The following is a 12,834-nucleotide window of genomic DNA, read 5'->3' as shown; positions in this document are numbered from 1 at the left end:
GTCTTTTGGTACGAGGAATCTGCCCTCAGTGAGTGCGTCCAAGTATTCTTTCATATAATTTGTCGATACGTAAATGAATCACGGTGCTCATAAGTAGTCAAAAGCTTGTATTCATTTCGTAACACGTCGGAACTTAATCACTCACGTATTTCAGATACACTGTGTGTCACTTTTGCTTATGTAAGGTGGATCCTCATCAGTATACCACAATCGATATTATTTTGAATAGTAAGATGTAATGGCGAATATGCGTTCCCAGAAGCGGTGGAGACAGATCTTCTGACGGAATGTATGGGGATGCAGAAAGGAGAAGAGGAGAAATAGGGGAGAGAATGCCTCACCGATGCAGAAGTAATTATAAAGGCGCCATAGCTCAATGAAGAAGGAAGGATAATGCAATACGGAGCAGAGTTGCAGAACGAACCCTGAGTTGTGTCAACCACGAAGAGGTAAAGGTGGAATAACTGAACGCTTACCACGAACACGAGTGTAGTTCTTTGACCAGAGTAACTTCACAAAGGTGTCCGGTTTCGTGGAAGGTACGAGGGGCATCTGTAATGAACTTCTGCCCCGGAATAATCTACAGAATAGAAACACTCTCTAGCTACACCATTATGTAATTTAATGCAGTATCTATTATATCACTCCTTTGGGTCCTTGCGAGTGAAGTTGACACAATGTATTCTACTTCAGAATAGCTCCTATTATCTCTCACATAAATGAATCAAATTAATGAGAGGTCAACGAATGGTATCTTCTGGAATAATATAGGACATTCAAGAAAATAACATATTTATTAGAAAAAATAAGCGTGACATTGGACATGAATGGGTATAAACAACATTGATGTCACTGAAGCTCCTCTTTAATGGTATGTGCTGATGTACAGTTGACAGAGCTGTAATAACAACTACGCGTCCAATAGTAAATAAGGATAACGCGACTGAATCTACCTCGTTTGGCAGTGATATTGAAATGCAAACCTGCAAGCTACCACGACGTGCGTAAATTGGACAACTGCTGCTGTTTGAAAGAGCACGCCATGGGCTGTGAAAGTCTACGTTAAAGTTTCCTAATGCGCCAGAGCTGAGAAAATCCCACCATACGCCTGCGGGAATCTGTAGTGCGACGACGATTCCATCTGCGCCGAGTCGAACGGCTGACGTCCGTCTGCTTGTGCCGTCGCACGACGTCCCCAGGGCCAACTCGAAAATGGGCTCAGACTCGCCATCACTTGACTCTCTAATCAGACTGTCGTGGCTCAGGCACGATTCCCTCTTCTCTCTCCTCTCCGTTTTCTCTACAATCGTTTCCAAAAACACTCCACGTGTAGTAATGTCGAAAAGTTAAAACAACCAACAAAAATGTGGCTGCGATTTAATGTAACAATGCATAATTCTCCGCTCTCAGAAATTCTGTTCCTCTCATCCAACCTCCTTCCACGGCACAGAACAGCCACTAACCGGTACTTGTTACGACGACAACGTCGGCATCCCAACCGAGACGCTGTCTCTCCGCTCACATCTCGGTACGGGTGTCCGGGTCGTACTAAGAAACGCGTGGGCTGTCCCGGAGACACTGTGTCACGCGTCTTATGATGCTCGCCCATTTCAACAACTCAGGCGAATTTTTTTCACGAGCTTAGCAGTTACCGACCTTGCAGGAAGGGCCACAGGAAAATAGTTGGATACCTGTAGAAAGTGAAGAATGCGCTTTCCGCAGTAAGGAACTATTAGCAGGGCTCTGGTCGGTTCCGACTCGGCTAAATAACTTGTGAAACACTCTGCCGCGAGCCCCTCGGACAGTGTAATGTGGCCCGCAGGGAGCAGTTCTCCGCCGTCGGCTGGAGGACCCCCTGCTGCTCAGGCAGCGTCCGCCAGAGGGCCTTCGTCTGCGTGTAAACACTGACCGAGGATCCCAAGTCCGGTCGTCATAACTGCGACCCCATCCTCCTCGTTCCCCGAACTGACGACAGTAAAGCGGCCTTCACGCAGTCTATGCCCGGTACGTTCCGCCTCGCCCAATGGCAATCCGCAAGCGTCCAACAAAACAAAAACCCAATCCCACCACCTCAAAATCACTCTGTGCAATTAGCTGCCAATGAACTCATTACTCACCCACTGTCAATCATCTACAATGAACATCATATCGGTCAGTGTGGCATCCAAGCTCAATACAATTTCCCTAACCGCACATGTCCGAATGGACTGGATAAATAAAGCGAAACAGGCGAATCCAAAGGACTTGCCGCATTTCAATTTCTTTGTCGTCGGTGTACGTGAGAAAGAAAGTCAGGGAATGGCCACCTAGGTATAAAAGAACAAATCTTGACCCTTTTAATCATTTTTAAATTTATTTAATTCCAAGTGAAATCATCCCCGCCATTCCTAAATGCATTTTAAATGTAAATTGTTTTGTGACTTGTAGAGAGATACATTGTTTGTTTTACCATATTCCACGTATAATGCTGTTGTAGTCCTCCTCTGAGGCTCTGTCCACAGCCACAGAAAGAAGTATGTAGTTCAGTTGAAAAAAAATTAAATAAAAATACAAAAGTTGAAATTACATTTCGCAAGCTATGAGGGCTATTCAGAAAGTGAGGAACGATCGGTCGCGAAATGAAAACCACTGTGAAAATCTGACGAGGTTTTTCACAGACGTTTTGGGCACTGTCTCTAGTATCCCATAGATCCCATCAAGACGCTCTTTTCAGTTGTGAGCGCAATGTGAGCGAGTAAAGGTGCCTACAACAACGATGTCTCCTCCCAAGTAGGAGGCCCGCTCAGAGTCTTCGCCTTAATGAATGCACCCCGCCTAACACAACTGCCGCACACTTCCTCCTTCGTGACAATTCTCAGGCGCACTCTCCAGGGGCAGTGAAGACGCTCCTGCAGCCTTTTCGATGGGAAGTGTTCGATCACCCACAACACAGCCCTAATTGGCTCGTCCTGAGCATCATCTCTGTTCACATGAAACGCTGGATACGAAGACAACAGTTGGGCGCAGGCTACGCGCTATAGACCAGCATAGAGAATTAACGGAAAGCAAAGGCGATTGACTCTTATGACGATGATGTTGGAAATTTGGTATAACGCTCTGATAAATGTCTAAGTCGGAGCAGCACTATGTAGAGAAGTACCTGGGGGGAGGGGGGTGGGGGGTGTAGCTAAATGTGCAAAGCAATCAGTTTTGATTTTCACGGTGTTTTACATTTGTTCTCTAGCCATCCCTGCTTAGCGTTCCGTTTTACGTTTAATCGACACATCGATTCCATATTCGCGTGACGGCCGTGAGTCCCCGACCAACTCCAGCAGCTGTATCGCAGAAAGCTGGACTGCGGTGTCGCCAGGTCGCGAGCACGTCACAGACACATTCTGACATGTACTGAAAAACGTTTCTGCTTCTTCTGTCTATACCAGTACTCCACAAACCACCTCAGGGTGTGTGGCGGAGGGTGCTTCTCGTTCCACTAACTGATCCCCCCACTTGCCTGCTCCATTCTCGAGTGGCGCGTGCGAAGTCGGTTTTACGCGAGATATAGTGTGATCATCTTAAAAATAAAACGAAATGCTATTTATGAATGAGAAACCCGTTGTGTAAAATTTTTTATACACAGAATGTATACAGCATAAGCCCTATTACTATCTTCATTCTAGATGTGCGCTAAAATGCTGATCATTTGCATTTGTACAGGTCACGATAATTTGACACTAGTTGCATGCACCCTCCACAGCGCTCCATAGCGCTGTGAGCTTTATACCTGTGTATTTACTAGTTATGGACACGAATGGGCTGGCCTGTCTTAGTTGGCTCACCCTCTGCAAGACAAGGCTTAGGAGCTGCACCGCCTTACCATTTTTATAGTCTACCTTTCTGTTTAGCTGTATGCTCCCTCGTCGCAGGTGACGCTGTACCACTGGGACCTCCCCCAGGAGCTGCAAAAGCTGGGCGGCTGGCCCAACATCGTCATCGCCGACTACTTCGTCGAGTACGCGCGAATCGCCTTCGAGAACTTCGGAGACAGGGTGAGTGCTCCTCCCGCGGCTGAAACGCTTGACGCTAGAACTAATTGTGTGCCGAATGTACGTTAGGGACTTGTCAACGGTCCAAGTACTGTCTAGCATTGATAATCCACCTTATTGCACTACTTCCAGTACAAGAAACACCTAGCAAAAACTCGAGTCTCCATTATTGTAGCGAACAGATCCCACTAGGAAGTAGAAAACGGTCCTGTTGTTAGTAAAACCATATACATTACAACTTACATCTCTCACGAGATTCACAGAGTTTAAAATCAGTGCCCCTGTATTCAGTGTATTTGACTATTATGGACCGAGTAGAGGACAATGAGCGGTGTACCGTAGGTCCTTAGAAGAGCGTAGCGTTCCAAAGGATGGGAAAAGGGTACAGGTCATCTCCGTTTTCAAGAAGAGACTTCGAACAGATGTGCAGAACTATAGCCCTATATCTCTAACGTCGATCAGTTGTAGAATTTTGGAACAAGTATTATGTTCGAGTATAATGACTTTTCTGGAGACTAGAAATCTACTCTGTAAGCATGGGTTTCGAAAAAGACGGTCGTGTGAAACCCAGCTCGCGCTATTCGTCCACGAGACTCAGAGGGCCTTAGACACGGCTTCACAGGTAGATGCCGTGTTTCTTGACTTCCACAAGGCGTTCGATACAGTTCCCCACGGTCGTTTAATGAAGAAAGTAAGAGCATAGGGACAATCAGACCTATTGTGTGATTGGATTGAAGAGTTCCTAGAAAACAGAAAGCAGCATGTCATTCTCAATGGAGAGTAGTCTTCCGAAGTAAGAGTGATTTCAGGTGTGCCGCAGGGGAGTGTCGTAGGACCGTTGCTCTTCACAATATACATAAATGACCTTGTGGATGACATCGGAAGTTCACTGAGGCATTTTGCGGATGATGCTATAGTACACTCCTGGAAATGGAAAAAAGAACACATTGACACCGGTGTGTCAGACCCACCATACTTGCTCCGGACACTGCGAGAGGGCTGTACAAGCAATGATCACACGCACGGCACAGCGGACACACCAGGAACTGCAGTGTTGGCCGTCGAATGGCGCTAGCTGCGCAGCATTTGTGCACCGCCGCCGTCAGTGTCAGCCAGTTTGCCGTGGCATACGGAGCTCCATCGCAGTCTTTAACACTGGTAGCATGCCGCGACAGCGTGCACGTGAACCGTATGTGCAGTTGACGGACTTTGAGCGAGGACGTATAGTGGGCATGCGGGAGGCCGGGTGGACGTACCGCCGAATTGCTCAACACGTGGGGCGTGAGGTCTCCACAGTACATCGATGTTGTCGCCAGTGGTCGGCGGAAGGTGCACGTGCCCGTCGACCTGGGACCGGACCGCAGCGACGCACGGATGCACGCCAAGACCGTAGGATCCTACGCAGTGCCGTAGGGGACCGCACCGCCACTTCCCAGCAAATTAGGGACACTGTTGCTCCTGGGGTATCGGCGAGGACCATTCGCAACCGTCTCCATGAAGCTGGGCTACGGTCCCGCACACCGTTAGGCCGTCTTCCGCTCACGCCCCAACATCGTGCAGGCCGCCTCCAGTGGTGTCGCGACAGGCGTGAATGGAGGGACGAATGGAGACGTGTCGTCTTCAGCGATGAGAGTCGCTTCTGCCTTGGTGCCAATGATGGTCGTATGCGTGTTTGGCGCCGTGCAGGTGAGCGCCACAATCAGGACTGCATACGACCGAGGCACACAGGGCCAACACCCGGCATCATGGTGTGGGGAGCGATCTCCTACACTGGCCGTACACCACTGGTGATCGTCGAGGGGACACTCAATAGTGCACGGTACATCCAAACCGTCATCGAACCCATCGTTCTACCATTCCTAGACCGGCAAGGGAACTTGCTGTTCCAACAGGACAATGCACGTCCGCATGTATCCCGTGCCACCCAACGTGCTCTAGAAGGTGTAAGTCAACTACCCTGGCCAGCAAGATCTCCGGATCTGTCCCCCATTGAGCATGTTTGGGACTGGATGAAGCGTCGTCTCACGCGGTCTGCACGTCCAGCACGAACGCTGGTCCAACTGAGGCGCCAGGTGGAAATGGCATGGCAAGCCGTTCCACAGGACTACATCCAGCATCTCTACGATCGTCTCCATGGGAGAATAGCAGCCTGCATTGCTGCGAAAGGTGGATATACACTGTACTAGTGCCGACATTGTGCATGCTCTGTTGCCTGTGTCTATGTGCCTGTGGTTCTGTCAGTGTGATCATGTGATGTATCCGACCCCAGGAATGTGTCAATAAAGTTTCCCCTTCCTGGGACAATGAATTCACGGTGTTCTTATTTCAATTTCCAGGAGTGTATATCGAGAGGTTGTAACAATGGAAAATTGTAAATTGTACTGAAATGCAGGAGGATCTGCAGCGAATTGACGAATGGTGCAGGGAACGGCAATTGAATCTCAATGTAGACAAGTGTAATGTGTTGCGAATACATAGAAAGAAAGATCCCTTATCATTTAGCTACAATATAGCAGGTCAGCAACTGGAAGCAGTTAATTCCATAAATTATCTGGGAGTACGCATTAGGAATGATTTAAAATGGAATGATCATATGAAGTTCATCGTCGGTAAAGCAGATGCCAGACTGAGATTCTTTGGAAGAATCCTAAGGAAATGCAATCCGAAAACAAAGGAAGTAGGTTACAGTACGCTTGTTCGCCCGATGCTTGAATACTGCTCAGCAGTGTGGGATCCGTACCAGATAGGGTTGGTAGAAGAGATAGAGAAGATCCAACGGAGAGCAGAGCGCTTCGTTACAGGATCATTTAGTAATCGCGAAAGTGTTACGGAGATGATAGATAAACTCCAGTGGAAGACTCTGCAGGAGAGACGGTCAGTAGCTCGGTACGGGCTTTTGTTAAAGTTTCGAGAACATACCTTCACCGAAGAGTCAAGCAGTATATTGCTCCCTCCTACGTATATCTCGCGAAGAGACCATGAGGATAAAATCAGAGAGATTAGAGCTCACACAGAGGCATACCGACAATCCTTCTTTCCACGAACAATACGAGACTGGAATAGAAGGGAGAAACGATATACTCAAGGTACCCTCCGCCACACACCGTCAGGTGGCTTGCGGAGTATGGATGTAGATGCAGATGAAACAAATAATCCTAATAAAAATAACTCCAGGAACAAATTGTTTTCCCGATAAGACTTACGACTGTGTGCATAACACAGACCTCGAGGATTCAGACCGCACACACGCACCTAACGACGAACGCATTACGACAAGTGTTCCACATGACCACCGTCAGTGTGAGAGCAGGCTCCCCATCGATGCTCGTACACGTTCAAAGATGTCAGCCGTCCTCCGAATGCAAAAGCAAGCTTCGTCTACAATTGCCATGTGCACGAGGATCTGTGGATCATTTCCGTACTGTCCAAGAACCCAGTGGCAGAAGGCATGGAAAGTCAGGTGCTGCCAGGGTTTGCACACATTGTACGTGATAAGGATACGACTGAACCTTATTTAACAACCGCCATACGTCTGATCGATCAAAGCGTTGCTTTCCGCACGTGTGTTCATCAGGATTATTTATTTCTTCCATGGCCCTCTACTCGCCCCTTTCGTTTTTGCCTATAATAAGCAGGCGTTATACCACTGATATGTGAATTTGCAGAAAACCTCTGCATAAACTAACAAGCTATTAACTGCGCAACAAGTTAGTTATCGACAGAAGTGATGGGACTGGAACATATTATGAAGCCGGATAGAGATTTGGCAAGATTATAAGACACGTGTGATGCCGTTATTAACGAATAATAGGTTCCAGCGTCCATATCAAACCAGACAATACGCTAAGACTTCGCCGAAGAATCATGAAGGTTCTATACGTGGAAGAGATCTGGAGACTCCGGAAGGTTTCAGATAGATTACATAATCATAAGACAAGGATTTCGGAATCAATTTTAAACTTCAGATCATTTACAGGAGTAGATACGGATATTGACCATGATTTATCGGTTATGAACTACAAATTAAAACTGAAGAAAATGCAAAAAAAAAAAAAAATGAAATGAAGGAGACGGGACATGGACAAATTAAAAGGGCCGGATGCTGTTGTGACTTTCAAATGGAGTTTTAGACAACTATTGACTGAAACAGGGAAAAGGAATACAATAGAAGACGAACACGTAATTTTAGAGTAGACGGTCAAATGCGAGGTTTGGAACTTTAATAGTGGCAACTTATTATTTACAGCTCGTACAAAATAGATACGTGTTTCAAAGTTTTACTGACGTTCAAAGTGGTCACCAGTATTTTGTATAACCCGTTGCCATCGATGTGGAAGTCGGATACTCTTAGCAGTGCCAGTTTTGTTGACAATTTGAGCGGCGCGGTCCTCTGCCGGACGAAAATGTAGCAGTTCTGAAGCGAATGCCGTGAACTGTTTCCTTCAGTTTACAAATTGAGTTGAACTTACAAGGGGGATTGGAGTAGGTGGTACAGCACGTAGCTGCCCCATTAGTCAAACAAATCAGTAACTATTGGTTCAAATGGCTCTGAGCACTATGGGACTTAACTTCTGAGGTCATCAGTCCCCTAGAACTTAGAACTACTTAAACCTAACTAACCTAAGGACATCACACACATCCATGCCCGAGGCAGGATTCGAACCTGCGACCGTAGCGGGCGCGCGGTTCCAGACTGTAGCTCCTAGAACCACTCTGGCCGGCAAATCAGTAACAGCTTACACTGTACGTGATTGTGCATTGTCCTGCAAAATGGTGGTCAGGTCCTGCAGAAAGTGTCATAACTTCTGTCTCTATGCTGTTCATTTTTGGAACACAACCTACGACCAGCTTAGAAACAGAAGTGATGACATTTTGTGCAGGACCTGACCATCACTTTGCAGAACAATGCTCAATCACGTACAGTGTAAGCTGTTACTGATTTGCATCTTCATATTTTCGCGGCGCAGATACTGATCCATAAAATTTCGGGTGTGCAGCTGCATAAATTTTACTTCTTCTTCTAATATTTCGGCGGCTGCAGGCCCGAAAATTTTATGGATTAGCTTTTGCGCCGCGAAAATATGAAGATGCACATCAAGTACCTCTTCGGGGAGGAGATGGTTTTAAGTGTTCGCCGATTGGATAAGTTAAGACACCTGAGAGCGAGGTTACTGAGCTCTTCTAAGTTTTTTATTAAGATGTCGTGACCATGGCATAGTTCCAAAGTTTGCCAGGTTAGTACATTTTATAAAGTCGACTGTCATGAATAAGATTTTAAGGAAAGCTGGTGCTGCTATTGTTAAGGAGAGGATCCGTTTTACCCTCCGCAAATTGGACCTGGTGTCAGAACAACTATATCGCCTAAAGATATCTATGGAGTTACCCTACAGTTCGTGGAACTGGATCGATGGTATAACGTGGGCCAAGTCAGACTGGGTTCGTGAGATAACGACATCGAGACAGATGGCAATCTTTAGACGGCTTGAGACGTCTTCGCAGCAAGAAACTGCTAATCGATGCTCGATCATTAATATGACGGATAAAGTTTTCGACGGCGCTACGATGATGGTTTTAGCTAAAGGATTGTACTTTGCACCCACGCCGAAGGGTTTACCAATAGCAGCTTTCATCAGTGCCGTTGAAGAAGCTGTTCGTCCTCTTTCTACAGAATCAGCAGAAGAAATAAGGCGCTAAACTTGTCGAGCAGTTATGAAGGCTGTCCACAAACGAGTAACGTATCTGTGGCCGAGAGGGCTGCACTACGTAAAGTTTGCCAGGATACCGAGACGGTGGTTCTGCCAGCTGATAAGGGTAATGCCAGTGTTTTAATGTCTCGTGGCGATTATCATCATAAAATGAACAGTTTACTGACAGCATATACCGGAAGATCAGTAAAGACCCCACCAACCAGGTGGTTAGGAAAACTGCTTCGCTTCTGAACGCCTCCCACCCCCCCACCCCCCCTTCCACCAGAGGTTGTGCGAAGATTGAAACCAAGTGGTGCGGTGCCTCCAACGCTTTATGGACTTCCAAAGATCCACAAGAATGGTGTTCCTCTGCGTCTGATAGTGAGTAACATCGGCTCTCCTACCTACGATTGTGTCAAACACTTAGCATAGTTATTAAGGCCTCTAGTGGGAAAATGCGCTCATCATATACGTGGCTCTGTGGACTTCATTGGCAAACGGAAATCATTGAAACTGAGCAATTCTGATATGTTAGTCAGTTTCGATCTAGTGTCGTTGTTCACAAAGGTTCCTCTTTCGGAATCATTGTTTCTCATTGGAAAAAGGTTCGATAAAGAGATTTCAGCTTTGTTTGAAAATGTTTTGACCTCGACATATTTTTTATTCAATAACGAATTTTATGAGCAGTCTGACGGTGTCGCCATGGGTAGTCCTTTGTCTCCTTCGATGGCCAACTTTTTTATGGAGGACTTCGAGGAGAAGGCGCTGGAATCTGCAAGCTTGAAGCCCACAGTGTTTTGGAGGTATGTTGACGACACGTTTGTAGTGTGGCCCCATGGTAAAGACAAGGTAAAAGGATTTTTAGATCATCTGAAATCAATCCACAGACAAATTCAGTTCACGATAGAAATCGAAAAAGATGGATATCTTCCATTTTTGCATGTGCTGGTACGGAGTAAAGATGATGGCACCTTGGGACACGCGGTTTATCGAAAACCGATCCATACGGATTTATATTTACGTGCAAATAGCTGCCACAATCCTTCACAGACGATGAGTGTACTCAGAAATCCAGTACACAGAGCACATGACATTGCTGACGAGAGCAGTCTGGAGGACGAGCTTTCACACCTGAGAAGAGTTGTTGAAGCCAACGGGTACTCATAACAGCAGATACATAAGGCGCTACAAATGAAACCGACTGTGGATATAAGAAAATCAGAAGAAGACCAGGAAAGTTTTAAATCGATGGCTTTTCTACCATACGTGGGAAGCGTATCGTCAAAAATAGGCCGGATCCTCAGTAAGCATGAAGTGAAAGTGATTTTTCGCCCTCCACCAAAGACAGCAGCACTCCTGTGTTCCGTTAAAGATGATTTGGTGCTTCGGAAGCCTGGCGTTTACAAGATCCCCTGTGAGTGCGACCGTTCATACATCGGACAGACGACACGTACTATCCTTGAGAGATGCACAGAGCACCCAGGTACACCCGGCTCTTACAACCTAATAAATCTCCGGTGGCCGAGCACTGTATTGACACTGGGCACTCTATGGTGGACGATAACGTCGAAATTTTAGCCTCGACTTCGTCCTTCTGGGATTCAGTAGTGAAAGAAGCAATTGAAATTCGCTTGGCGACGAATTTAATTAATAGAGATAGCGGCTTCACCTTGGACAAATCTTGGAACGCCGCAATTGTTGTAATAAAATCACAAAGACCCTGCGACGGTGCAGCTCGCAGTGATACATCGATATCAGCGTATGGATCGACTGCGCAGCCATAAATCTATTTCCATGCATATGCCATACGTCTTTGCCGCCGATTAACGTCTCTGGCGCCTCGTGTCTCTGTGGCCGCATGCGCAGTGGTGCGGTCCACTGCTTTAAAAGGACGCAGCAAGTGCTGGAGCGTCAGCCTCCGCGGCTCCCTCTGAAGATGGCTGGACGGTATTCAGCCGAAATATTAGAAGAAGAAGTAAAATTTATGCGGCTGCACGCCCGAAATTTTATTGGTCTGTTACTGATTTGTTTGACTAATGGGCTGCTAAGTGCTATACTACCTACTGCACTCCCCTGACTTAAGCCCTCGTAAGTTCAACTTGATTTCTAATCTGAAGGAAACACTTCACGGCATTCGCTTCAGAGCTGCTACAAATTCGTCAGGCAATAGACCGCGCCGCTGGAACTGTCAACACAACTGGCACTGCTAAGAGTATCCTGCGACTTCCACATCGCTGGCAACGGGTTATACAAAATGCTGGTGACTACTTTGAAAGTCAATAAAACTTTGAAACACGTATCTATTTTGTACGAGCTGTAAATAAATAGTTGCCACTATTAAAGTTCCAACCCTCGTATGTAAAAAGACAAGGTCTTGTAGAACACGGGAGGTACTGAATTTAAACGAAGAAAGGACATTATATAAAAATTAAGCAAATGAAACAGGTAAAATCTGTACAGACGTATAAAAGATGAGATTGACAGGAAATGTAAAACGACTGAACGGAAATAGAGGACAAGACTGTAGAAGCTTTCATGACTAGGGGAAAGATAGTTGCTGCCTACATGAAAATACAAGATAACCTTTGAAGAACAGAGAATACTGTACGAATATCAAGAACTCGAATGTCAAATCAGTATGAATCAAACAAAGGAAAGCTGATACGTCGAAGGTATAGGTCTATAAAAAAGAATTAAAACTGAAGACAGTAGTATAGGATGGAAAGAGAGATCAGATGAAGAAGAGTCTGGGAGACATGATATTGCCAGAATGATTTGACAGTCCGCTGAAAGCCCTGAGTCCGAAGAAGACGGAATTCCGTTACAATTACTGAGATTTTTGCTAGACCAGCCCTGACGAAACTGTTCTACTTGGCATGGAAGACATACCATCGAAGTGAAATACTCTTTCACTTGAAGAGAAATGAAGTAACTTCAATCCCAAAGACGGAAGTTGCTGACGGGTTTTAATGTTTCCGATCTGTCAGTTTTAATATCATGGTCGAGTACGGAGCTATAAAACCAAAACGCTGGAGAAAGGAATTGGGTGTTTCCTGGTCCCAGTTCGTGATCTGCCACTGGTGATTTATCAGCGTTGCCCAGGTGACAATTGGTCTTGCGTTCTT

At 46.2% G+C, this 12,834-nt stretch overlaps 1 protein-coding gene across 1 annotated transcript in view; it reads left to right on the top strand.

Annotated features, from left to right (window-relative positions):
* Positions 1 to 12,834, top strand: part of LOC126198841 (myrosinase 1-like) — a 151,670-nt gene that overhangs the window by 70,323 nt on the left and 68,513 nt on the right. The window contains exon 4 of the mRNA XM_049935423.1: positions 3,903 to 4,025. Within this exon, the coding sequence (XP_049791380.1) occupies positions 3,903 to 4,025 (123 nt within the window). The remainder of the gene's footprint in view (positions 1 to 3,902; positions 4,026 to 12,834) is intronic.

The sequence above is a fragment of the Schistocerca nitens genome, chromosome 8, assembly GCF_023898315.1.
Source record: "Schistocerca nitens isolate TAMUIC-IGC-003100 chromosome 8, iqSchNite1.1, whole genome shotgun sequence".
NCBI lineage: Eukaryota > Metazoa > Arthropoda > Insecta > Orthoptera > Acrididae > Schistocerca > Schistocerca nitens.
This window is presented reverse-complemented; position numbering and strand designations above follow the sequence as displayed.